The 27,462-nt window shown below is 42.5% G+C and overlaps 1 protein-coding gene across 3 annotated transcripts in view; it reads right to left on the reverse strand.

Moving 5' to 3' along the window:
* Window positions 1-4,338: 4,338 nt before the first annotated feature.
* LOC125447145 (branched-chain-amino-acid aminotransferase, cytosolic) overlaps window positions 4,339-27,462 on the reverse strand; it is a 67,606-nt gene continuing 44,482 nt past the window's right edge. For 2 of the 3 annotated variants that reach the window (XM_059640419.1, XM_059640420.1), the window contains 5 exons: window positions 26,540-26,682; window positions 26,041-26,126; window positions 23,969-24,109; window positions 19,846-19,920; window positions 15,026-16,509 (listed from right to left, as the gene is read on the reverse strand). In XM_059640419.1, the coding sequence (XP_059496402.1) occupies window positions 16,468-16,509; window positions 19,846-19,920; window positions 23,969-24,109; window positions 26,041-26,126; window positions 26,540-26,682 (487 nt within the window). In that variant the 3' untranslated portion in view covers window positions 15,026-16,467. Of the gene's footprint in view, window positions 4,508-15,025; window positions 16,510-19,845; window positions 19,921-23,968; window positions 24,110-26,040; window positions 26,127-26,539; window positions 26,683-27,462 lie in introns of those variants that run through there. The other variant, XR_009443022.1, reaches the window with a different exon arrangement.

Consider the following 27,462-nt stretch of genomic DNA (forward strand, 5'->3'; position numbering starts at 1 on the left):
TCTCCAGCCCTACCACAAGACAATAAGAAATAAGGAGTGGGCCATTCGGCACAAGCCAGTCTTTAGCATCCTGGCTGATATGACACTCATTCCATCCACTTTCCGGCACTTTCCCCTGAGCCCTTAACTCTCTATCTGATCAAGAATCTATCTTTATTAGCCTTTAACATACAGAAGGACTGCGCCTCGCCAGCTGTCTGTGACAAGGAGCTCCAAAAATTCTCAACCCTCTGAGAACCCTCTTTCTTGTCTCAATCTTAAATTGGCATCCCTTTATTCTGAGACAATGCTATCTAATCCTCGACTTTCTCACAAGGGGAGACATGGTCTCAGCTTTTATCTTGTCAAGCCCCTTAAGAAACTGCATATGTTTCAATGAAATCAATTCTCATTCTTCTAAATTTCAATGCATAGAGTCCCAACCTGTTTAACCTTCTCTCATAAAACAATCCCTCCGTTAAGTTAACGAAAAGAAAAGTAACAGAATTCGCCCAAACAGAAGATTGGCCCAAAATATTATTTTCTAAAATGAAAACTGAATTATTTTACAGAGTACAGTAAGATTCCATTGCAAGAGACTGCAGAGTATCAAACAAGAAATGTATATGGTATCTTTCACTTCGTCGGGCTGTCTGAACACTCCATCCTTGTAGCTCCCATCCAGTCTGCAATTCTCTCCACTCCCTCACTTCCTCTCATTCTCCCTGAAATTCTCTTCACTCCCTGTGATTCTCTGCTCTCTCTTTCCTCAATCACCCTAAAGGGATCACCCTAGTGAACCTTCTCTGAACTACGTCCAATTAAATGATATCTTTCCTTAGACAAAGGGACCAAGACTGCTCACAGTACTCCAAATGTGTTCTCACCAGCGCCTAGTACTGTCACAGTAAGCCTCCTTCTCTTATACTCCAAATCCCTTGAAATAAGGACCAACATTGCATGAGCCACCCTGATTACCAGCTACACCTGTGTGTTAGCTTTGTTTTTCATGCTCAAATATTCCTAAGTCCCTTTGTGTTGCAGCTTTCTGCAGTTTTCCTCCATTTAAATAACAGTTCGCTCTTTAGTTCTCCCTTCCAAAAGGGAGAACAATTTCACACTTCCCACATTAGACTCCATTAGCCAACATCTTTTGCCCACTTACTTCCTATCAACATCTCTCCAGACTGTTTGCTCGAATCTCTCTCATAATTTGCCTTTCCACCTATTTTTGTGTGATCTGCAAATCTGGCTACAGTACATTTACTTCCTTCCTCCACATCACTAATATATATCGTAAACAGTAGCAGTCCCAGCACTGACCCCTGTGAAATGCCACTGGTCAGGAGTTGCCAACTTGATAAAGAACCCCTAATCCCCACTCACTGTTTCCTGCCCAGGAGTCCGTTCTCTATCGACGCCAATATACTATCTCTAAAACCATGGGTTCCGTCTCATGACTGAACCTTTTCTGAGGTACCTTATCTCAGGCTTTCTGGAAGTCAAATACAATATGCCTCCTGGTTCCCATCTATCACTTTGGTTGACATTTTCAAAAAAAATCTATAATAAATTAATCAGACACCATTTCCCTTCCACAAAGCCATGTTGACTCTGCTTGATTAGATTATGTGTTTCTAAATCTTTTGCTATTACTTCCTTAACAACTCATCCCAAAAGATAATAGGCTAATTGACTTAAACTTACCTGCTTTTAGCCTCCTTCCCTTTTTGAATAAGGGTGTCACATTAGCAGTTAAACCTTTCTGAACTCTTGGTGTTATTCCAGTTTCCAGCTTCCTTTGTTTCGCCATTGTGACCAAACCATTAACATGCCAGTTCCTAAACCTCTTAAGTTCCCTCCCTAAATCAGTCCTGCCCCTTACAGTTATAGATTTGTATAGTACAGAAACAGACCCTTTGTCCAACTCGATCATGCTGACCACATAGCCTAAACTGAACTAGTCCCATTTGCCAGCATTTAGCCCATATCACGCTAAACCTTTCTATTCGTGTACTCATCCAGATACCTTTTAAATGTTGTAATTGTACCCACCTCAGTCACTTCCTCTGGCAGCTCAATCCATTCCTGTATCACCCTCTGTGTGAAAACTATGCCCCTTAGGTCCCTTTTAAATCTTTTTCCTCTCATCTTTGACCTCTGCCCTCTAGTTTTAGACTCGCCCCACCCTGAGGAAAAGACCTTGTCTATTTATCCTCTCGATGCCCCTCAGGATTTTATAAACTTCGATAAGGTCACCCCTCAGCCTCCTACGCTCCAGGGAAAATAGCCCCAGACCATTCAAAGTCTCCCTGTAGCTCAAACCCTCCAATCCTGGCAGCATCCTTATAAATCTTTCTGAACCCTTCAAAGTTTCACAACATCTTTCCTTGAACAGGGAGACCAGTATTGAAAGTAGTATTCCAAAAGTAGCAACATGACCTCCCAACTCCTACACACAAAGCCCGGACCAATGAAGGCAAGCATACCAAACGCCTTCTTTACTATCCTGTCGACCTGTGACTTCATTTTCAGGGAACTATGTACCTGCACCCCTAGGTTCTTTTGTCAAGCTACACTCCTCAGGCCCTAGCATAAAGTGTCTAAGCCCGGCCCTAATTTGCTTTTCCAAAATGCAACATCTCTCATTTATCTAAACTAAATTGCATCCGCCGCTCCTCAGCCCATTGGCCCATCTGATCAAGTCCCATTGTATTCTGAGATAGCCTTCTTAATTGTTCCAATAATTACTACCAATTTTGGTATCATCTACAAACTTACTAAACCATACCTCCGATATTCACACGCAAATCATTTACAGAAATAATGAAAAGCAGTGGACCTATCACCGATCTTTGAGGCATGCCACTGGTCACAGGCCTCCAGTTTGAAAAACAACTATCCACCAGCACCCTCTGCCTCCTCCCTTCAAGACAATTTTGTATCCAATGGCTAGTTCCCCTGGATTCCATGTGATCTATCCAGTCTACTTTGTTGAATGCTTTGCTGAAGTCCGTATAGACCACATGTACCTCTCTGCCTTCGTCAGTCTTCTTTGTCACCTCTTCAAAAAACTCAAATTAGTGAGACATAATTTCCCATACACAAAGCCTCCCTACTCAGTCCTTGCCTTTCCAAATACATGTAAATCCCGTCCATCAGAATCCCAACAACTTGCCCACCATTGACAACTTTAGTTCTCCGGCTTTTCCTCACCACCTTTGTTAAATAATGGCACCACGTTAGCCAACCTCCAGCCTTCTGCACTTGGCCTGTGGTTATCAATGATACAACAAATATTTGAGGCACCCAGCATCTCTTCCCTAGCTTCCCACAAAGTTCTGGAATACACATGACAGGTCCCAAAAATTTATCCACTTTTGAGTTTTAAAACATCCACCGCCTCTTCTTCTGTAATATGGGCCCTTTTCAAGGTAACACAATTTATTTTCTAAAATTCTCCAGCTTATATATCCTTCACCACCGTTAATAACGATATGAGATACCCATTCAATATCTCACTCATTTCCTGTGCATCCACAATCAGAAGGCTTTGTTGATCTTTAAGGGACTTTATTCTCTCCCTTGATACTCTCTTTCCTTTAATGTATTTGTAGAATCCCTTTGGATTCTCTTTTACCCTATTTGCCCTCCTGATTTCCCTCTTAAGCTTCCTCTGCTCTCATACTCCTCTAGGGATTCACCTGATCCCTGCTGTCAATACCTGCCATTTGCTCCCTTTTCTATTCTTGCCTAGAGCCTCAATTTCTTTAGTCATCCAGCACTCCAAGTTTATAGATAGGATTTGAGGTATATTGTCAGTTTAATTTTGTGGAACTGTACAATGATGTATCTATCCTATTCCTGATTGAACAGAAATTGATTCAGTCATCAGGGGTTTTTTTTAATAGAAGTGATTTTCCTCAACATAAGCATCCATTGCCAATTTGCCCTAAGTTCCACCTTGCAGTTTTCAGCTAAGATTTAATATCTTCAATACTTCCTGACTTGAAGTTTGTTTCAGTTTCAGTTGACAGAGAACTGCAAATTCAGAGAAGGCCGTGTTAATGACCTCTTAAATGACCATGGAAGCACACAAAGGCTCAATCTCCCATCGGTGGAAATGCGCAGTGAATGTTTGCGTTCTGGACAAGTCAATCCTAATTCAGCAGATCCATTGGGAATGATGGAATGTTGAGAACAGTGTAGCAAAGGAATTCAACAATAATCACAGATGTTACTGTCAGATATTCTTTATTTATTTAAAAAGTGAATAATCTTGATTAAACTATATTTATATAAAGAAAACAATTCAATGTTGAAACTGGTTTATTTTAATAGATAAATGGTTTCTCTGCGTTTGAGGTTTTTTTTTGCAGACTGCATTACTAAGAAGAAACACTGGTCACAGTTGATCTGTGAGCCCGCAGCACAGTGATAGAGATGTCATGGTAGTAACTTCATGGTCCTCTCTTCAGAGTGTCACTGAGGAGAGATGATCAGTTCATATTATAGAGTGCATCAGTGACTGAAAGGGAAAGTTGGGAGTTAAGGTACAAAACACTGTCTAGCAGAGTACAGGTTTCACTATTTTAAAGTGGCTGAGTGTGTGTGAAGGCAGCCTTATTCCATAATTTCATACAAAAGGCAGTGAACCCTAACCCACAGAGCATGTTGCTATTGTGTAAAGAGCACAGATGTTAAATCCACATCTTCTCAGATCCTTCCCCATAGGAAGGTGGCTATGGTTTTTGGAGGTCAGCCATCTCAGCTCCAGGACATCTCTGTTCCTCAGGTGAATATCCTGGACTCAACCACCTTCACCTGCTTCAATGACCTTTCCTCTATCATAAGGTCAGAGGAGGGGATGATCGCTGATGATCGTAAAATGATCAGCACTATTTGCCACTTGTATTGCCATATTGGAAAGTGACAAGTAACATTCATGCCACACAATACCATGAGGTCATTGTCTCCCCTATATCATGAGACTATTAATCCGAAAGCACAGCTAAACTTCTGCGAACTCAGGTTTAATTTGCACCTTGGAAGATGTGGTCTCTGAATTTCAATTTAGAAAATGTGGCTTTAAGAATCGAATGATGATCATGAAACTATTGTTGATTGTCAGAAAAACCCATCTGGTTCCCTAATGTCCTTCAGGGTAGGAAATCTCCTATCCACATCTGGTCTGGTCTACATGTGACTCCAGACCCACAGCAATGTGGTTGACTCTCAGTTGCTCTCTGAAATGACCCAGCAAGATACTCAGTCCTACCAATCGCTACACGGTCTCAAAAGAAATGAAACCAGATGGATCACTTAGCATCGACCTAGGCACCAGAAAAGACAAGGGCAGAAACAGAGCCTGCAGCATCCTCCTCACTAACATCTGGGGGTTGGTGCCAAAATTGGGAGAGCTGTCTCACAGGCTAGTCAAGCAACACCTGACATAGTCATACTCACAGAATCATACCTTGTAGACAATATCCCAGACACCACCATCACTATCCCTCGATAGGTCTTGTCCCAACGGCAGGACAGACCCAGCAGAGGGTCGACACAGTGGGATATAGTCAGGAGGGAGTTTCTCTAGGAGTCCTCAACATTGACTCCAGACCCCATGAAGTCTCATAGCTTCACCTTAAACATGGGCAAGGAATCCTCCTGCTGATTACCACAAACCATCCTCACTCAGCTGATGAAACAGTACTCCTCCATGTTGAACATGAAGTGGAAGTATGGAAGATAGCTAAGGTGCAAAAGATACGTCTGCCTCCAAGAGTGGCTCAACAGCAGTACTACTGATCTGATTGGTTCCTAAAGGTCATAGCTGCTAGAGTGTGACTGCAGTGGGTAATGAGAGAACCAACGAGAGAGAAAAACGTACTTGATTTAATCCTCACCAATCTGCTGTTTGCAGATGTATCAGTCCATGACTGTATGGGTAAGAGTGACCATCGCACAGTCCTTGTGGAGATAAAGTCCTGCCTTCACATTGAGAACAATCTCCATCATGTTGTGTGACACTCTCACCCTGCTAAATGGGACAGGCTTCACACAGATCTAGCAACTCAACACTGGGCATCCACGAGGCGCTGTGGGCCATCAACAGCAGCAGAATCGTACTCCAGCACAATCTGTAACCTCATGGCCCAGCATATCCCTCACTCAATCATTACCATCGAGCCAGGGCATCAACCCTGGTTCAAGGGAGAGTGCAGGAGGGCATCCCAGGAGCAGCACCAGGCATTCCTAAAAATGAGGTGTCAACCTGGTGAAGCCACCAAACAGGACTAGAACATAGAACATAGAAAAGTACAGCACAGTACAGGCCCTTTGGCCCACAATGTTGTGCCGTGGAATAATCCTAATCCAAAAATAAAATAACCTAACCTACATTCCCCTCAATTCACTGCTGTCCATGTGTATGTCCAGCAGTCGCTTCAATGTCACTAATGACTCCGCTTCCACGACTTCCACTGGCAAACTATTCCATGCACTCACAACTCTCTGGGTGAAGAACCTCCCTCTGACGTCACCTCTATAATTTCCTCCTAACACCTTAAAACTATGACCCCTCGTGGCAGTCAATCCTGCCCTGGGGAAAGGTCTCTGGCTATCGACTCTATCCATGCCTCTCATTACCTTGTACACCTCGATCAGGTCACCTCTCTTCCTCCTCTCCAGAGAGAAAAGTCCAAGGTCAGTCCACCTCTCCTCGTAAGACAAGCCCTCCAGTCCAGGCAGCATCCTGGTAAACCTCCTTTGCACCCTCTTCAAAGCCTCCACATCTTTCCTATAATAGGGCGACCAGAACTGGACACAATATTCCAAGTATGGTCTCACCAGGGTTTTGTAGAGCTGCAGCATAACCTCGGGGCTCTTAAACTCGATCCCCCTGTTAATGAAAGCCAAAACGCCATATGCTTTCTTAACAACCTTATCCACCTGGGTGGCAACTTTGAGGGAGCTATGCACTTGAGCACCAAGATTCCACTGTTCCTCCACACTGCCGAGAATCCTGCCTTTAATCCTATATTCAGCATTTAAGTTCGACCTTCCAAAATGCATCACTTTGCATTTATCCAGGTTGAACTCCATCTGCCATTTCTCAGCCCAGCTCTGCATTCTGTCAATGTCTCGCTGAAGCCTGCAATAGCCCTCGATACTATCAATGGCACCTCCAACCTTTGTGCCATCAGCAAACATACTACCCCACCCCTCAACCTCCTCCTCCAAGTCATTTATAAAAATTACAAAGAGCAGAGGTCCAAGAACAGAGCCCTGCGGGACACCACTCAGCACTGACCTCCAGGCAGAATACTTACCATCTACAACCACTCTCTGCCTCCTGTCAGCCAAGCAATTCTGAATCCAGACAGCCAAATCACCCTGTATCCCATACCTCCTGACTTCATGAATGAACCTGCTGTGGGGAACCTTATCAAATGCCTTGCTGAAGTCCATGTACACCACATCGACTACTCGACCCTCGTCAACCTGTCTCGTGACTTCCTCAAAGAACTCAATAAGATTTGTAAGGCATGACCTTCCCCTCACAAAGCCATGCTGACTCCCTTTAATCACGCTATGCTTTTCCAAATAGTCATAAATCCTATCCCTCAGAATTCTTTCCAAAACCTTGCTGACCACAGACGTAAGACTGACTGGTCTGTAATTTCCAGGGATTTCCCTATTCCCTTTCTTGAAAAGAGGAACAATATTTCCCCCCTTCCAATCTTCCGGCACGACTCCCGTGGAGAGTGAGGAAGCAAAGATCTTTGCCAGCGGCTTAGCAACCTCCTTTCTCGCTTCCTGGAGCAACCTAGGATAAATTTGGTCTGGCCCTGGGGACTCATCAATCTTAATGTTTGCCAAAATTTCCAGCACATCAACTTCCTCAATCTTGCTCTGTTCAAGCCTGTTTTCCTGCTCCTCAAAGTTCTCATTCACAACAAGGTCCCTTTCCTTAGTGAAAACTGAAGCAAAAAACTCATTTAGGGCTTCCCCTATCTGCTCAGACTCCACGCATAAGTTCCCTACGCAATCCCTGATCGGCCCTACCTTCTCCCTGATCATTCTTTTATTCCTCACGTATGAGTAAAATGCCTTCGGGTTCTCCCTAATCCTTCCTGCCAAGCCTTTTTCGTGCCCCGTCCTGGCCCTCCTCAGTCCACTTTTGAGCTTCTTCCGAGCAATCCTCTAAAGCTGGGCTACACCCTTGCTTCCTCCACCTTATGTACGCTGCCTTTTTCTTTTTGACAAGAAGCACCTCTGTACCCGTCATCCAAGGCTCCTTAATCTTACCCCTTCTTACCTGTCTCAGAGGAACAAATTTATACATCACTCGCAACAACTGGTCCTTAGACAGCCTTCACATGTCTGCTGTGCCCTTTCTGTGGAACAAATGCTCCCAATCTGTACTTCCCAACTCCTGTCTGATAGCGTCATAGTTTTCTTTTCCCCAGTTAAATATCTTCCACTGGTAACTGCTCCTTTCCCTTTCCATGGCTATGGTAAATGTGAGGCTGTTGTGGTCACTGTCGCCAAAGTGTTCTCCCACCATGAGATCTGACACCTATCCTGGCTCAATACCGAGCACCAAATCCAAAATGGCCTCCCCCCTCGTCGGCCTGTCCACATATTGAGTAAGGAAACCTTCCTGAACACACCTGACAAAAACGACTCCATCCAATGACAACTTGCACGCCAAACAGCAAAAGCATAAAGTGATAGACAGAGCTAAGTGAAACCACGAACAACAGATGAGATCCAAACTTTGCAGTCCTGCCACAACCAGTCATGAATGGTGGTGGATAATTAGACAACTCACTGGAAGAGGAGGAGGGTCCACAAATATCCCCATCCTTAATGATGGAAGAACCCAGCAATATCATTGCAAGAGATAAGACCAAAGTATTTGCAACAATCCTCAGCCAAAAATGCCAAATGGATGATCCATCTCAGCCTCCTCCAGTGGTCCCCAACATTACAGATAACAGTCTTCAGCCAATTCCATTCACTCCACATGATATCAAGAAACTGGATACTGCAAAGGCTATGGGCCCTCACAACATTCTGGCAATAGTACTGAAGACCTGTGCTCCTGAACTTGCCGCTCCCCTAGCCAAGCTGTTCCAGCACCGTTACAACAAGGGCATAACCTGACTATGTGAAAAAATTGCCCAGGTATATCCTATACATAAAAAGCAGGCCAAATCCAACCTGGCCAATTATCACCCCAGCGCTGCACTCTCGATCATCAGTAAAGTGATGGAAGGTGTCAGTAACTGTGCTATCAAGCAGCACCTGCTCAGCAATAAACTGCTCAGTGATGCCCAGTTTGGGTTCCACCAGGGCAACTCAGCTCCTGACCTCATTACAGCCTCGGTTGAAATATGGACAAAAAAATTCCAGAGGTGAGGTGAGAATGACATCTGTTGATGTCAAGGCCACACTTGACCAAAATATCACGGAAACCTAGCAAAACTGGAATCATTGGGAATCAGGAGGCAAACTCTCCACTGGCTGGAGTCCTAACTGGATATAGGAAGCTGATTGTGGTTGTTGGAGGTAAGTCATCTCAGCTCTGGGACATAGAGCTGTACAGAATAGGAGCAGATCCTTTGGCCCAACATGTCCATGCCAACCAGATTTTCTAAATTAATCTAGCTCCATTTGCCAGCATTTGGCCCATATCCCTCTAAACCCTTCCTATTTGTGTACCCATCCAGATGCCTTTTAAACAGCTTCCACCACTTCCTCTCAGTTCATTCCATACACGCACAACCATCTGCGTGAAAAAGTTACCCATAAGCACCTTTTTAAATCTTTTCCCTCTCACCTTAAACCTATGCCGTCTCATTTTAGGAAAAAGGCCTTGGCTATTCACCCTCTCCACATCCCTCATGATTTTACAAACCGGTCACATCTCAGCCTCTGACACTCCAGGGAAAATAGCCCCAGGGCATCCTTGCAGCAGTTCCTCAGGGTCATGTCCTCAGCCCAACCATTTCTAGCCGCTTCATCAATGACCTTCCCTCCAACATAAACTCAGAATTGGGGATGTTCACTGATGATTGCATAATATTCAGCACCATTCATGACTCCTAAAATACTGAAGCAGTTCATGTACAAATGCTACAATATTTGGAGAATATTCAGGCTAATGCTGACAAGTGGTAAGTAATAGACAACACACATTGTGGAGCTGGAGGAGCACAGTGGGCCAGGCAGCATTAGAGGAGCAGGAAAGTTCACATTTTGGATCAGGACCCTTCTTCAGAAACATCTGCGCCATACAAATCCAGGCAATGACCATCTCCAATAAGAGACAGTCAAAACATCACTCCCTTGAGGATTAGCTGCTGCTTGGACTGGGCTGGTGCTGCCTGGATGTTACTGAGAAGCTGTGCTGTTGCCATTCATCCCCAGGTACACTCTGGTCTGCCTGGCTCCTCTTCCAAGGCAGAGTAAACTATAGACAAAATAATTCCTATTCCTCATGGTGTCCTGTCTCAGCCGACCCTTATAGTCTACAAGGCTTAGGCTGTATACCTAGCCTAATTGTCTCCTTCCAAGTATTTTTTTGAAAGAAGAAACCAGTGTGTCCTTTTGGTAACCTTTTTCTACAGTGTCCAAACATCTCCTCAGTCTTCTAACTGAACTAATCTTTACAATCTTAAGAATTTAGGGAAGAGTAATCTTCTGAAACATTTCCCGTCATCTCCAGTCCAGTCATCTGGCATTTTGAGTTGATGGAGTTCACTCCCTAATCTTAACCATTGGAAATTTACATCAAATTTGCTTTTATATAAAATGCATCCATTGTAGTTCTGAATGTATGCGAACGTGCAGTGTAGACGAGTAGGCAAACTGAACCATGATTTTTAAAAAAATTTTTGAACCAGAGATGTTAATGACACACCTCTGAAGCAGGCAGAACTTGAACCCAGGTCTCTGGGCCCAGAAACAAAGTGAAATTGCTGGAAAAACTCAACAGTTCAGGCAGAATTTGTGGAGAGAAAGCAGAGTTAACATTTTCGATCCAGTGGCCCTTCTTAAGACAAAAGGGTCATTGGACACAAAACATTAACTCTGCTTTCTTTCCACAGATGTTGCCAGACCTGCTGAGTTTCTCCAGCAAATTCTATTTTTGTTTGTGATTTCCAGCATTCACAGTTCTTTGCTTCTCTCCCCATTCCCCCTCCCCTGGTCCAGAGATCAGGGCACCACCACTGCACCACAAGAACTCTCCTTGACTTGGTAACGATAATAAAATTGGCTAACTGCACAAGTACGGTTGCACCTAGGTGCAAATAAGGTGTTCAAGCATTCTAAAGATCACTATGGTATAAAACCAGACAACATAATTCATTTTTTATGGCTTTATTTCAGAATTATCAAAACAATATGTTGTGCTAACAGCACAAATGTGTATGAGGGATTTTACAATGAAACGATATAGATTAGCAAGCAGCACATGGAAATGCACTGAAAGCAGAAATATAAATACACTCACCAACACACGAAGTGACAAATAAATACACTCAATGATTTGCATGTCAACTGCCAGGCACACCAACTAGAATGAGAACATGACAGCCTGGCACACCACAAGATGAATCTGTACATTTTAGGAATATCTGAATATCTAATCAAACTTCCGAGTGACTAGAGTTTTGGAGATGGGGGCTTTTGTATTTCTTGAAACTGTAACCTTTCAAACTGTTGGCTGGTCCTTCAGGTGTGGTTGCAATGAATTGCCATCAATTGGTGCTGTCAGTCCAGCCATCTCTTCTTGTACCAAATGCCTAAAGCCTCCGATGCTAACTACAGCAACAAACTTCATTTGAAAATTAGACCAAATGAATAGTAGGTACTAAAATAAACCCTGCAAACACAAAGAGGAAGTACTCTGTAAAATACAAATCAATGGGAGGACAACCTAAAAGCAAGATTTTCTTTTGATTCATTCATTCATTGCACTTCAGATGACAGGCATGTCAGATCTGACAGCAACACTGGATTTCATTCACTCTGAAACCCACATCATTAAGCATGGATATGGTGACATTCAGCACACTGTGCAAATGTTCTTTTCAATTTGATGCTTTCATATTAATTACTGCCACCAAATATAGCAATTTGTAACAGACCCAGCATGTCAGTGAGCTAGTGATGCCTGACCTGAACTCAACTCCCCCAAAGCCTTTACTGAAAATAGTCAATAGAACTGTTCTCTTTTCTAGATTCTAATCTGAAATTGTTCCTGAGCTTAATACTGAAAGGATAATCAGTTTCTTTACAGCAAAATTTCCCCACACAATCCCCTTTCCAAAGAGAGCCCTCCCCACATTCCCTTTCCATACACCTCCCTCCCCACTCTGCCTCGTTCCTACACACTGGATGGCAATTTCAATTACCAGCTCACCATTATTTAGGAAATTGTTTTCTCAACTATTTTAGACCAAAATAGAAAAAAAAATTCCAAAACTGTGGCTTTCATTTTAAAAGTAGTGAAGTCTCTGACTTACATCTAGTATCTGCACCAAGGCAGTCTCTGACTGCAACTGTACATCACCTTCTGAAATGCTGCCTTGTTCTGCAACATCTATTCCAACTTGCCATTCACGTCTGCTCTGATGCAAACCCATAATTCTTGAAGCAAAATTGAAAAATGCAGCACAAAACAGCTAGGATAAGTCAATCAGTTCAGGCTATAGTTCTTTAGGTACCCATTATCACACCCAGAACTGTATCGTCTGCATGCTGATGCTTTGCACACACCTAGTACTAACAATATTTTTTGTGTTTGAATTCATACTTTCACCATCCCTAAGAGATGACTGATATCCATACACACATCTGGCAGTACAGCAAATATAGAAAATGGATCTTTCTAATCAAGGAATTAGATCATTCAAAACTACCTTTTAGATTCTGGTTTAAATATGATTAAAATCACTTGGGGTTTTGTTGTGTGGTACATCTGTTCACCACCTGAATTATAATTAAATAGGAGAATGAGAGGTGCAGACTCTGGAACAGACATAGGTCTAAACTGGAATTCCTCCTTCATCAGTACAGTATAATGGGCAGGGAAAAAAAAATCATCAGTTTGTTTTGTGCTGTTGGTTTGACTTTCCCTGCCAACACCTCCTTTTGGGTTACTGGGTTCAAAGATCACACTAACCTCTCAAAACATTCATTATTTGCCTTCCTTTGTGCTCAATCTGGTACTCAATTAACCACAACTGATTGTCAAACTAAAGTTTTATCACATCTGCTCCCTCCTCTTCCTCATACCACTCCAAGCTAGCCATTTAGCAGTGTAGAGAATAGCTTACTCCATCTAGTGACTAAATTGAGAGATGCATAAAGACATTTGCTGAAGACTTGAAACATTGAGTCAGAAGATAATACCGAATCTTTTAACTTTTAAACAAGTTCTGGTAAAGTTATGATGACAGTGCCTGGAGATTGGGAACGGCCATCAAGTAATATAAAGTGTCAAGAACAACCCAAAGCAGTTTCCTTGAAGTTATTGTTAGATTCTGTTGAAGACTAAACAGCTTAGTTAAGATAATAAAATGTGAGGCTGGATGAACACAGCAGGCCAAGCAGAATGATATAATTGGATCAGTTACTTTTGAGTTTACCAGACAGGTATTAAAATAATCTTTTCATGGAGAGCTGGTGGCTAATAATCCAGAACCCAAGGTGAATGCTTTAGGGACACAGGTTCAAATCCCACCACAGAGATGTGAAATTTGAATTCATTAAAAACCTAGGATAAAATACAAGCTTAATTGTAAGCACATAAGCAGCATTATAAAAGCCATTTGACTAGTGCTCTTTAGGGAAGGAAATTTACCATCTTTACCTGATCTACTTTGCATGTGACCCTTGGGATGGATAATAAATGCCCACATTCTGTAAATGAAAATAAAATTCCAATTTTTTTACTTAACTCAGCTAAGCCGGTGACAAAGTCACTGAAAAATCAGGTCAATCTGTAGGAAGTTTGTTCCTGTTGACCTAGGAAACATCGACAGCCTCATCTTTAATGTTCGCCCCTTACAGTACAGGTTCAGTTGACTAAGACTCTAGGCCTCAGTTTCAACATGAATGCTCTGGGTTACATGTTCTGTTGTTTACCATCATAATTAAAAGTACCAATTAAAGATATACAAATGTGTGGATTAACAAATGGATATGTTGAGGTACATACGCAGATAAGCACATGTATGTGTATCCATTCTCGAGCTGCTTGTGGACACACGGACATGTTAACAAATGGGAATAAACACATTGTCATGCCAAGAAGTTTGGTCACACTAGTATACTCAGATTTTCACCTGGTCAAAACACACTACATAAGTTACATTACAGAATATAAATATTCTCATTTGTTAAATCAACAGTTTTGCCTCAGACCTTGAGAACCAAAAACAAAACATGCAAAACAAGTTGGAAAGCAGAAAAAAAAAGGTGAGGCAGGTGTTCCCAATGTTAAATCTAACTGGGTTTAAATACTACAGGGATTTATGGAAAAGGCTTACTGCATCATTTTATTGAACTAATAGCTAATAGTGAAACTGGTTCCCACCTAGCGCACTAACTCACGTCTACCACTAATATCAATAAACTCACAGGAAAAGTTTGAGAATGTTCATAATTGTGAAACGTCAAGTCATCAATTCGAGCACAGATTCTGTATGTTGAACTATCTCTACCCTCTGTTTGCTTCATTCAGGTACTGACTGACTAGTTAAGAGTTGGCAATGGTTGTTTGCTTGTTAGTGTTACACTTTAGAGCTGTGAGCTCAGTCACTGCACTGTGGTACAGAATGACAGGGTGGTTGTCAAAAACAAAAGGAAAATACTACAGGATGCTGGAAATCTGAAACAGAAACAGGTAGGGCAGCATCTGTGAGAGAAACAGAGTTAACATTTCTGCTTGATGACCTTTGATCAGAAGTCAAGCTTATTCATCAGCCGCGCCCCCCCGCACCCCCCCTCCCCCCCACCCCGCCCCCAATGGTATTGTCATAACCAACTGTTCAAGCAGCCACAGAGTACTGTCTGGGCACTCTATACTGGATGGAAAGTTTTCAGAGGGTAAATAAATAAAAAATTAGAAAAAAAAACCGCAAGATTGTAATGTCTATCTACTTCTGTGTGCCTTCACATTCTAGCACAAAGGCACAGAGAATTAAAAATATATTACAAACTTGGTAAAAAAAAAAGCAATACAGATAAATTTAAGAAGCCATTGTAATTTACTGCATCATTTACGTTATGCTCATGAGTTTTATGATGTTCTAGTTTCACAGTGGTCAGTTCAATTGCTATCAACTTATGAGAGCACTCATTCTGAATGCAAACAGAGAGAACGTACTGATAGAAACATCATTTTGTCAGGATGATCTACTGGCAAAGATGTCCTATTCTCAAGGGATGTAAAAGGCTCAATTCAGATGGTTGGACCAGTGGAGCAGACTCATTAGCCAACAACCAGTGGTTCAAGACAACTTTTAGCACCTAAGCCAACAGAAACCTCGAGACAAAAGTTTGCAGCTAATATAATCCCTAGGAATAAAGACGAGAAACTGAATTTGGTTCCAAAAGCACAGACGCTGTGCTGCAGATTACTCTATATCTGAAAGAAATGGGCCATGTTTTCACAACATTCCAAGATTAGGTCTGAGAGAGATTCAGTCTGTTAGACTGACATTCCTGCTCCAGACATTGATAAGTTTTGATTGATGACTACTGTAACTGGCAGCAGAGCAAAGGAAGAACAGGGTAAAGATAAGACAGGCTATAAGAAATAAGAACAGAAGTAGGCCATTTGGCCCCTTAAGCCTGCTTTGCCATTCAACACTCTTTACTCAGAGAGTAGTAAGGGTGTGGAATGCCCGGCCTGCAACAGTAGTAGACTCGCCAAGTTTAATGGCATTTAAATGGTCATTGGATAAACATATGGATAATAATGGAATAGTGCAGGTTAGATGGGCTTCAGTTTGGTTTCACAGGTCAGCGCAACATCGAGGGCCAAAGAGCCTGTACTGCGCTGTTTTGTTCTATGTTCTATGGGATCATGGTTGAAATATTACTCACTTCTTCCTGCATGAGTGATTTCTTTGGACATCTGCAGTGGAGAGTTTCACATTGCACCGGGGTCAGTAATGCTAAACACTTTGGTATTCACTGACATCGAGTAGAATTTAAATTCCAAACTCCCATAAACGGCAATAGCATAGTTGGTATGCAGTTAACATTATATATTTAGTCAGACTAATTAATCTAAAAAACAGTACCAACCCCGGCTAAATCTATTATTGAACTAGATTTATAAATGTCAGATGTTTTCTTGAAGCAACACAAATTATCTGAAAGGATACCAAGTATCCCATCTCAAAGCAACACAGATGGCAACTGGATCAGCTTTCTGCAGAACGGGAGACTGATTTCCAGTGCTTAGATGACCAGGCGTGTCCAGTTGCTTAAGGTTCGGCCATACTGAAATTAAAATGCAATTATATTTTTTATTAGGCGCTGTATCAGTATTTGCATTTCATCATAATTCACCTCAGTCATAAGGCTGACAGCATAGAAACACGCACAGATTCAAATAAAAGATCTCTTTGATCGGCACCTGTCTCATCTTTCAAGAGATAAGGTGAACACTACACCCACTGTTCTCTGGAGCTACACAGACCAGATTCTCTTCTCTACATCAGGGCAACAGGTGAAATGCCGTAACTTGCCCTAGGACCCCTGTGCCTCGACGGGGGTGGGCAATCAGGCAGGCACCCCCATGTCTTGGGTGGGGGAGGGGGCATGGCAAATCAGGCAGAGGCAGGGATTTATCCCTATACCTCCCACCCACGGGTGTCAGAAGAAGTTTCAATGATTACTCTCTGCAAGGTAAACCTTAGAATCCCTACAGTGTGGAAACAGGCCCTTTGGCCCAACAAGTTCACACCAAACCTCAGAGCATCCCACTCAGACCCATTCCCCTATTACCCACCTAAGCTACACATCCTGAACACTACAGGCAATTTAGCATGGCCAATCCACCTAACCTGCACATCTCTGGACTGCGGGAGGAAACCCAACAGACACGGGGGGAATGTGCAAACTCCACACAGACAGATGCCTGAGGCCGGGATCGAACCTGGGTCCCTGGTGCTGTGAGGCTGCAGTGCTAACCACTGAGCCACCGTGCCACCCTAAACGTTGTCTGTCACCTTATAAAACATTCCAAAATTCCAGAATATAGTTTTCTTCTTTCAAACTCCCACCCACCCATCAGCCTGCCTGGTCTATTTTTAAATTAGAAAGCATCCAAAGAATATCACCAGGATCAGCTGTGATCCTGAACTCCGAGAGGCTCAGAATCTTTTGGTTTAAGAAGAGAAAGCAGGCTTTTATCCCTTTAAAGGAAATGACTGAGTTGGGATTATCGTCCATCCACAATTCCCAGGATGCTTTAGCCAAAATGCATCTTTAGAAACATGAAGCTACAGGGTTCTTGTAAAAAATAACAAAACCTGATTCACTGACAATAAAATGTGAGGCTGGATGAATACAGCAGGCCAAGCAGCATCTCAGGAGCACAAAAGCTGACGTTTCGGGCCTAGACCCTTCATCAGAGAGGGGGATGGGGAGAATGTTGAATTTGCTCCCATAACGAGTATTTAATGTGAGTGGCACATATACCTTTAAGGAGAAGCTACAGTGTCAATTCTCCCTGCTGCCTTTTCAAAGCAGTCAGTCTCTGTCAATCCACTTTTATAAGTGTTGGAAGACTGTTCGACTGTGGATGGTATCATATAGAAAAGGAGAATGAGACAAATCTTGAGGGGACCAGGAAACATTGCAATTGGCTGGTTGGACTGACTGACCTGTTTCTGTGCATTAACATTCTATGACACAGAACCATGGAATCCTAACAATGTAGAAGCAGGTCATTCAGCTCATGAAGTCCATACCACCCCTCTGAAGAGCATCCCACCCAGACCCAGCCCTCGACCCTACCATGTAATCCTGTATTTCCCATGGTTAAACTACCTAGCCTGAACATCCCTGGACACTATGGGCAATCCACCCTAACCTGCACATAATCCTTAATCATTTATAAATTCTCTGCCTGCATGTCTTGTATCATGAGGACAACCAAATAAGTTTCCCATCTGTTAAATTTTAGTACAGAGCATGAAGTAAGGTGACTAGCACTACTAAATCAGTTTACCAGGTATGCTCTCACAAGCTGCTTAGCAAGATCCCCATCATCCTTTTAAACTGTTTCCAGATATTTTCCTAATAGGAACTAGGAACCATTCAGAGACATTATTGTACGCCTTTGGAACAGGTAGAACGTCATAGATCATAGAATCCCTACAGTGTGGAAACAGGCCCTTCGGTCCATCAAGTCCACACCAACCATCAGAGCGTCCCAACCAGACCCATCCTCCTGATCTACATATCCCTGGACACAATGGACAATTAGCATGGTCAATCCACCTGGATACTATAGGCAATCCACCTAACCTGCACATCTTTGGAATGTGGAAGGAAACCAGAGCATCTGGAGGAAACCCATGCAGACATAGGGAGAATGTGCAAACTCCACATGGACAGTTGCCCGAGGGTGGAATTCAATCTGTGTTCCTGCCACTGTGAGGCAGCAATCCTAACCACTGAGCCACCGTGCTGCCCTAATTGAACCTAGGTTTCTTGGCTCAGAGGTAGAGACACTACCTCTGCACCATAAGAGGCCTCATTCAACCATTTCCATGTCTCAAAGTTTCAACTATAAATTGTGGTTCCATAACAGGATGTCTGTATAAAAGGAATTCAAAATTGAATTCAAGAAGATTTTTTGCAGGCATGTGAGCAATACATTAACGAATTGAGTAACTCTTTCAGAGAACCAGCATAGGCACAGTGTGTGGAATGGCCTCTGATTGTCACAAATTCCAAGCTGCTGCAAAGGTGAAAATTGTTAAACATTGTGGGTTGCACCATGATACCATCCACAGTCGAACAGTCTTCCAACACTTATAAAAGTGGATTGACAGAGACTGACTGCTTTGAAAAGGCAGCAGGGAGAATTGACACTGTAGCTTCTCCTTAAAGGTATATGTGCCACTCACATTAAATACTCGTTATGGGAGCAAATTCAACATTCTCCCCATCCCCCTCTCTGATGAAGGGTCTAGGCCCGAAACGTCAGCTTTTGTGCTCCTGAGATGCTGCTTGGCCTGCTGTGTTCATCCAGCCTCACATTTTATTGTCTTGGAATTCTCCAGCATCTGCAGTTTCCATTATCTCTAAAACCTGATTCACTCCTGTCTTTTAAGGAAGCTTGCTGCCTCTACCTCATTTCACATTAACACTTTAATGTTGCTGAACAGGTCCAAGACCTGCTCAGCGGGATTTAATGGTAGTAAACTGTTACAAAGTTCAGGGAATAGACAATAAACACCAGCCTTACCAGTGATCCCTCTATCTCAAGGACATTTTTAAAAAAGCCTTTTATTTACTGTGCCACTTTATTCCAAACCACCTCGCAGGTAGTGGCAGTGCAGAGAAAGCTTCTAATCACTGGGCTGATGAGAATATTTTTGCGCATAGAGAATGGAATATTACTTCAAACAAAAACATGTTCTGATCAGTTTTTCCAGTTCAAAGGACAGCTTTAAAACATGCGACACTGAATAATGGGAAGAAATACTCTTCATGGAAACCCCACACAAGTATGAAGTTGCATACAGTCATCATCTTTATTGTGGGAGAGTCAAACAGACACAAAGTTTAGTTTAATTGAAATTCAAAAGGCTTAACATCTACCTGAATGTCTGTTAGCTCTTTCAGGAACCGTTTTGCTAGTTCTGGGCCATTCTCCATGGTGGGAATGTGGTAGTTCTGAAGGAGAGCAAAACAGAAATTTTACCTACAGTATTCCACCATTAACATGCTTTCAAACAAAGAATTGTGTTTTTAAATTGTTCTATTATGCAAATCTTTTACCTCTAGCACTTTGTAGCTTTTCTGGTTCTTTTTTAAATATCACATGCTAACATCCTGGTTACATGATTATATTCACTAGGGACAAGATTAATTCTACCTTTTAATATGGTTGTGTCAGATCTGCAAGTGCCTACAACTCTCCCTTCCTGTCAAACTCCATATCCCCTCCCACATCCTCTGCTCTATCCTGTCTCTGCCCTCTCATCCCCATCCTGTGCCCCTTCCCTATCTTGCATCCCATACCCTACCCTGCTCCCCTCTCACATGCCCCAGCCCTTTCCAGCCACCGCACCTGACCTCCCAACACTAGCCCCAACCACGTAAATTTTCTGATGAAGGGTCTAGACCCGAAATGTCAGCTTTCCTACTCCTCTGATGCTGCTTGGCCTGCTGTGTCCATCCAGCTCCACACCTTGTTATCTCAGATTCTCCACCATCTGCAGTTCCTACTATCTCTGCTCACATGGAAGATTTGGCTTTTGGATAAAATGCTTGAAGGCTTTTCTGTCGGGTCACCCGGGAATGGGCAACTGTTGAACTGGTCAGCCACATTTTCAAATAAAAAAAAATTGTAGTTTGGATTAGAAAAGTGAAGCCTACTTAGTTTAAGTTACATTCCAAAAATGATTATTTTCTCCTCATTGGTAGGGAGCAGAGGGAGGGACCGAGATTATGAGGGTTTTGAGGGAAGCATGTGCAGTAGCTGCTAATTTCAAACACTGAAAATCCAGAAGCACTTGCTTTACAAGTCAGTGTTGCTTAGTCCAATGATGCCAACCTGGACAGTTAATTATTACCATTTTGAAAATAGTTAATTTTCTTTGAAACCGTATACGCTTCACTCTCGTAGCTCTTTTAAAATAAACTAGGACATTGCTCTCAAATGTTATTTTCAATTTGTCTTCCAAAAGAAGAAAAGGATTCTGTTATACAGTATTATTTAAACTAGCTTGGCAGGAGGATGTGAACCTAAGGGGAGGCTCTGAGCTAACTCTGAGCCAGGGACCCGGGTTCGATTCTACCCTCGGCTGACTGTCTGCGTGGGTTTCCTCCGGACGCTCCAGTTTCCTCCCACAGTCTTAAGATGTGCTGGCTAGGTGGATTAGTCATGCTAAATTGCCCGTAGTGTTCAGGAATGTGTAGATGAGGTGAGTTGTAGGGGAATGGGTCTGGGTTGGATACTCTGAGGGTCGGTGTGGACTTGTTGGGCCAAACGGCCTGTTTGCACACTGTAGGGTTTCTATGATCTATGACTGTATGATCTGGCTAAGAGTGGATGAGGGTTTAAGGAAAGAGAGAATCAAGAAGCAGCTGAGTTGTGTAGCATTAAGATGAGTGGAAACCAGTAGTGATGGAAAAAATGTGTAAAAATAAATGTTCTTCTGGTGAAGGTGTTAGGAATCAGAAAGAAAGTATAAAAACTAGGGTAAGAGCTCTTCACCTGAATGCTCGTAGCATTCAAACCAAGGTAAATAAATTGACAGCACAAATCATGACGAAAGGATGTGATTTAGAGGCCAGTACAGAGTTATGGTTGCAGGGTGGTCATGACTGGGAGTTAAATAGCCAGGGATATCAGACTATTCGGAAGGACAGACAGGAAGGTAAGGGAGGTCATGTAGCTCCGATATTTAAGGATGACATCAGGGTGGGACTGACAGGTGAAATAGGTTCTATGGAGAAAAAGGGTGAACCAATGTGGGTGGAAATTAGAAACAGTAAGGGGAGAAGGTCACTGACAGCTGTAGTCTACAGGCCACCAAATAACATCATCACTGTGAGGTGGGCAATAAACAAAGAAATAACTGGTGCATGCAGAAAGGGTACAGCGATTACCATGGGGATTTTAATCTACCTACAGACTGGTCAAAACAAGACAGTAAAGGTATCCTTGAGGAGGTGTTCGTAGAACATATCCAAGATAGGTTCCATTACATACTGTTTGAGGAACCTAACAGGGAACAAGCTATTTTAGATCAGGTCCTGTGTAATGGATAGGAATAATTATAAATCTCATAGGCAGGGATCCTCTTGGAAGGAGTAATCACAGTATGATTGAATTTAAAATACGGATGGAGGCTGAAAAGGTAAAATCCAATACCAGTACGTCGTGCTTAAACAAAGGAGACTATAATAGGATGAGGGAGAAGTTAGCTAAGGTAGACTGGGAGCAAAGACGATATATTGGGACAATTGAGGATCAGTGGAGGACTTTCAAAACAATTCTCCACAGTGCTCAGCAAAAGCACGTACCAGAAAAAACGCAGGACTGTAGGAAAAGAGATAAACAGCCAGGGGCTGCTAAGAAGATAAAGGAGAGTATCAAATTGAAAGCTAATGCATATAAAGTGGCAAAAATTAATAGGAAACTACTGAGTTGGGAAATCTTTAAAAGTCAACAGAATGTGGTGCATCTGGATTTCCAGAAGTCTTTCGATAAGGTGCCACACAAGAGGCTACTGCACAAGATAGCAGGTAAAGTATGAGCATAGATAGAAGATTGGTTAACCAAACAGAAAGCAACGAGTGGGATGAATTGCTGCTTTTCTGGTTGGCAATCAGTGGCTAGTGGCATGCCTCAGGAATCAGTGTTGGAATTGCAGTTGTTTAGAATTTACGTAGGCGATTTGGAGTTGGGGCCAAGTGTAGTGTGTCAAAGTATGCAGGTGACACTAAGATGAGTGAAAAAGCAAAGTGTGCAGAGGATACAAAGTCTATAGACAGACATAGATAGGTTAAGTGAGCGGACAAAGGTCCGGCAGATGGAGCACAACGTTGGGAAATGTGAGGTCATCCATTTTGGTCAGAATAACAGCAAAATGGGCTATTATTTAAATACAGTGAAAAATTGCAACACGCTGCTGTGCAGAGGGATCTGGGTGTCCTTGTACGTGGTTCACCAAAAAAAAAATGGTTTGTAGGTACAACAGGTAATTCAGAAGGTAAATGGAATATTGTCCTTCATCGCTAGAGGGATGGAGTTTAAAAACAGGGATGTTTATGCTACAACTGTATAGGGTGCTGGTGAGGCCATAGCTGAGTACTGTGTGCAGTTTGTTCTCCTCATTTGCTAAATAATGTAGCGGCACTGGACGGGATGCAGAGGAGGTTCACTAGGTTGATTCCAGAGTTGAGGAAGTAGGTTTATGAGGAGATATTGATAGAGTGGGACTGTACAATTGGAAGTTAGAAGAATGAGGAGGATCTTGAGGGAATGTATGCAATTATGAAGGAAACAGATAGAATTAGGGATAATGGGAACTGCAGATGCTGGAGAATTCCAAGATAATAAAATGTGAGGCTGGATGAACACAGCAGGCCAGGCAGCATCTCAGGAGCACAAAAGCTGACGTTTTGGGCCTAGACCCTTCAATCAGAGATTCATTCTCTGATGAAGGGTCTAGGCCCGAAACGTCAGCTTTTGTGCTCCTGAGATGCTGCTTGGCCTGCTGTGTTCATCCAGCCTCACATTTTATTAGATAGAATTAGGGAGGTTGTTTCCACTAGCAGGTGAAACTAGAACTAAGAGGTACAGCTTCAAAATAAGGGGAAACAGATTTAGGACTGAGTTGAAGAGGAACTCCTTCACCCAAAGGGTTGTGAATCTGTGGAATTCCCTGCCCTGTGAGGCAGCTGAGGCTACCTGATTGGATGTTTTTAAGGTGAAGATAGATAGATTTTTGAACAGAAACAGAATTAAGGATTATGGAAAGCAGGCGCATATGTGGAACTGACTCCACAAAAAGATCAGCAGTGATCTTACTGAATAATGGAGCAGGCTCAAGGGGCCAGATGGCCTACTCCTGCTCCTACTTTTTATGTTCTTGTGCGACAAATGGTGTTTGTTAATTCATCAAATGCCTTCTAGAGTTCGAATTTCTGCTCATTTCATTTTGTCTGTAAAGATGAAGCTGTTTTAAAAAAGTTAAAGAGGAGAACCCACCTGATCGTGGTACAAGATTCGATTCACTGGGCAGACAACACAGGCTGTACCAGCGCCGAAAACCTCGTCCACTCGACTCTCTTGCAGCCCTTTAATCAGTTCAGCCATTGTTATCCCTCGTTCTGAAACTTTAAATTCACCCTGGAAATAAAGACAAGAGCTTAATGAAGCTGGAACCTGAGGCTAGTATGTGACTTGCCCTAACCTGCTATAAATGTTCATTCACCAAAATGAACATCCTGTAGCTTCCTGCATACCATGACTGTGTTACGCAACATAACTGCAGTTCATGAAGAAAACCTACCACTAACCTGTCAGGTCAACTGGGGATGGGTAACTGCTGAACTTGTCAGCAACATCCCCAAATAAAGAAAATACTAATTTGTACCTTGGCTTTAAAATGAAGCCTACTTAGTTTAAGTTACTTAAGTTCATTTTCTTTGAAATTGTATACTCTTCACACTCAAACACCACGTAAAACAAACCAAGCCATTGCTCTCTAAAGTTATTTTTCAATTTGCCTTCCAATAGGAGAAAATGATTCTGTTATATAATATAAAAACAAAGTACTGGAGGAACTCAGCAGGTCTGGCAGCATCTGTGGAGAGAGAAACAATGTCAATGATTTTGAGTCTAATATGACTCATACTAGAGCCAAAATGTTAACACATTTCCCTATGTCTGCGTTGGTGTCCTCTGGGTGCTCCAGTTTCTACCCACAGCCCAAAGATGTGCAGGGTAGGTGCTAAACTACCCATCGTGTTCAGGGATAGATAGATGAGGTGGGTTATTGGTGGGGAGGGGAAGGAGAATGCTGAGGGTCAATGTGGGCTTGTTGGGCTGAAGAGACTGTCCCCACAAAGTAGGGACTCTAAGAATTCTATGAATCTTTGAGATTTCCTCCCTCTACTGCAAATCCACTGTATTTCACCTTTGAGTGCAAGATAATGTTTTCTGTATACACATTATTGCCCAAGATCATATTGTTTGACTAGAGGATACAAGGTCTTGCTTCAAGGACTTGTCATACTGGGCTCAGCAGAGACCAAAAACATGCTCACAGAAACATTAATTGTATAATCGTATTAAGAATCTAATGTTGTGCACTCACCCTGAAATAACTACACAGAGGCTAATATTTCATCAGCAAGTCACCCTTTATTTACTTGTGCACCACACACTGGCTGCAACCAGCCAGCTCAGAGTCAGTTCCTTTAACCAAGGAGATTCTAAGTCCCCTGTTAATATTGGTGGGCCAGGGCTTCCTGATCGATGTTGTTAATCTGGGCCAATCAAGGACCTCATACTCCACCTGGTTCCAATCACTACCCATCACTTCCATTGACATTTTGAAGCAGGGTGGGAGCAAGTGGGCACTCTGCTCATTTGCTGCCTAATCCCATTTCTTAGCAGCATGTGACACATTCAGAAAGACAGGAAACAGTCTAAGTTAAGACAGCAATAAAGTCCCATGCTATTTGTAACAGAGAGAGAGAGAGAAAGTAACAAAGTATGGAGCTGGATGAATACAGCAGGCCAAGCAGCATCTTAGGAGCACAGAAGCTGATGTTTCGGGCCTGAAGGCTCCAGGCCCAAAATGTTAGCTTTTGTGCTCCTAAGATGCTGCTTGGCCTGCTGTGTTTATCCAGCTCCACACATCGTTATCTCTTAATCTTTTATGGGATGTAGACATCATTGATAAGGCCAGTATTTGGTGCTCATCCCTTTCAACTGAGCAGCTTCCAAGGCCAGTTTAGAGGACATTTAAGAGTTAACCAAGTTGATGTCAGTCTGGAGTCACATGTAGACCAGACTAGATAAGAACAGCAGATTGCCTTTCCTATGAGACATCAGTGAACCAGATGGGCTTTGATAGTTTTATAGTCACCATTACCAAGACCAGCTTCAGTTCCAGATTTATTAATTGAATATAAAATCTATCTGAGATGGGATTTGAACCAGTGAACCCAGAACATTAGCCCACACCTCCGATTATAAGGGACAGTGGCTACTGGTAAAGTATTTCATATTCATAGAAAAGAATATCAAATAAAGATCAGTTCCCAACTTACCCACTGACGAGCCAAGTCCAACAAACTCTGCCTTGTGACTCCTGGGAGGATTGTACCATCCAATGGAGGAGTGAGCAACTCCACCTCTGAGGAGAGAAATGTGGAATCCTTTAACAAACTAGAAAATCAAATTTACTGACCAAACATGATTCAACAAGTGTGACTCATAGCTAAAGAGCTCTCACTGACCATAATTTTACTGTGTGTTTGAAAGTAGGGAGCTTTCATGGGCTAACACTACAGTTAATATCTATAACTTGTTGGTCATTATTGAGAAATTTAGGTTAAAAGTTAAGAACCATTGAGTAGGATAGCTGGCAATAACAAAGAGATAAACAGAAACAGAAATTGACGTTGGATGATGTCAAGCTTGGGCTTTCAGAAGTGTGGAAATGTAAACCATGTGGTTTTCCGGTTAGTAGAATAGGGTATCTTAACACATTTTAACATGTCAATGACAGCATGTTGAGTGAGGAGCTGGAATTGCCATGTCACCTACCGCCTTGCTCATTCTTCCAATAAATGAAGATGTTCATAGTTCCCACTTCTGTGAGCTCATGCTCGTCTCCGTAGAGCCACAGAACCTGCTGACAGCCTTGTTTCTGGGCTTCGTTCTGAACATATATCGTAGGACCGTAATTTCTAGGTAGCGAGGAAATGAGAAGAAAATTCTGTCAGATGTTCACACCTTCAAGTGAGGAAATTTTTCAAAAATGCTAACAGCATAAAATGCAAGAGGCTGAGAGTTGGAATGAATTTGGTTGTTACAGTTGCATTAAAATATCACCCAACAAACAGCAGTCTTCAAATTCAGAAAATTCAGAATAATAATAACTGAAACACTTTAACCATCAAGTTTAACTATTTACTCCTGAACAGAAGAAATCAGATGAAGGGTCTCTCTGATGAAGGGTCTAGGCCCGAAACGTCAGCTTTTGTGCTCCTGAGATGCTGCTTGGCCTGCTGTGTTCATCCAGCCTCACATTTTATTATCTTAAATCAGAGAAGTGGACTGTTTGGCCCCTCAAGCCTGCTCTACCATTCAATAACATCTTGGCTGATCTAACTGTGCTCTTAAAGTCCACTTTTCTGTCTACATCCTTATAAACTTTGGCTCTTTTGTACTTCAAAGTCTGTCTGACTCAACCTGAAATATAATCAACGGGTTGATTTCCTCTGCTGTATGGGGACTGAATTCCAAAGTTTAAAATGTCCCAAAGAAGAAATTCCTACATATCGTCTTTTCAAATGGGAGACTCATTATTCTGAAACTATAACCCCTCTGAATCAGGGATTAAAAGCTTGTCTAATGACCACCATGTAATCATTGTCAATTGTTGTAAAACCCATCTGGTTCACTGATGTCCTTTAAAGGAAGAAATCTCCTATCCTTACCTGGCCAGACCTACAAATGACTTCAGT

This window comes from Stegostoma tigrinum, chromosome 38 (assembly GCF_030684315.1).
Source record: "Stegostoma tigrinum isolate sSteTig4 chromosome 38, sSteTig4.hap1, whole genome shotgun sequence".
Lineage (NCBI taxonomy): Eukaryota > Metazoa > Chordata > Chondrichthyes > Orectolobiformes > Stegostomatidae > Stegostoma > Stegostoma tigrinum.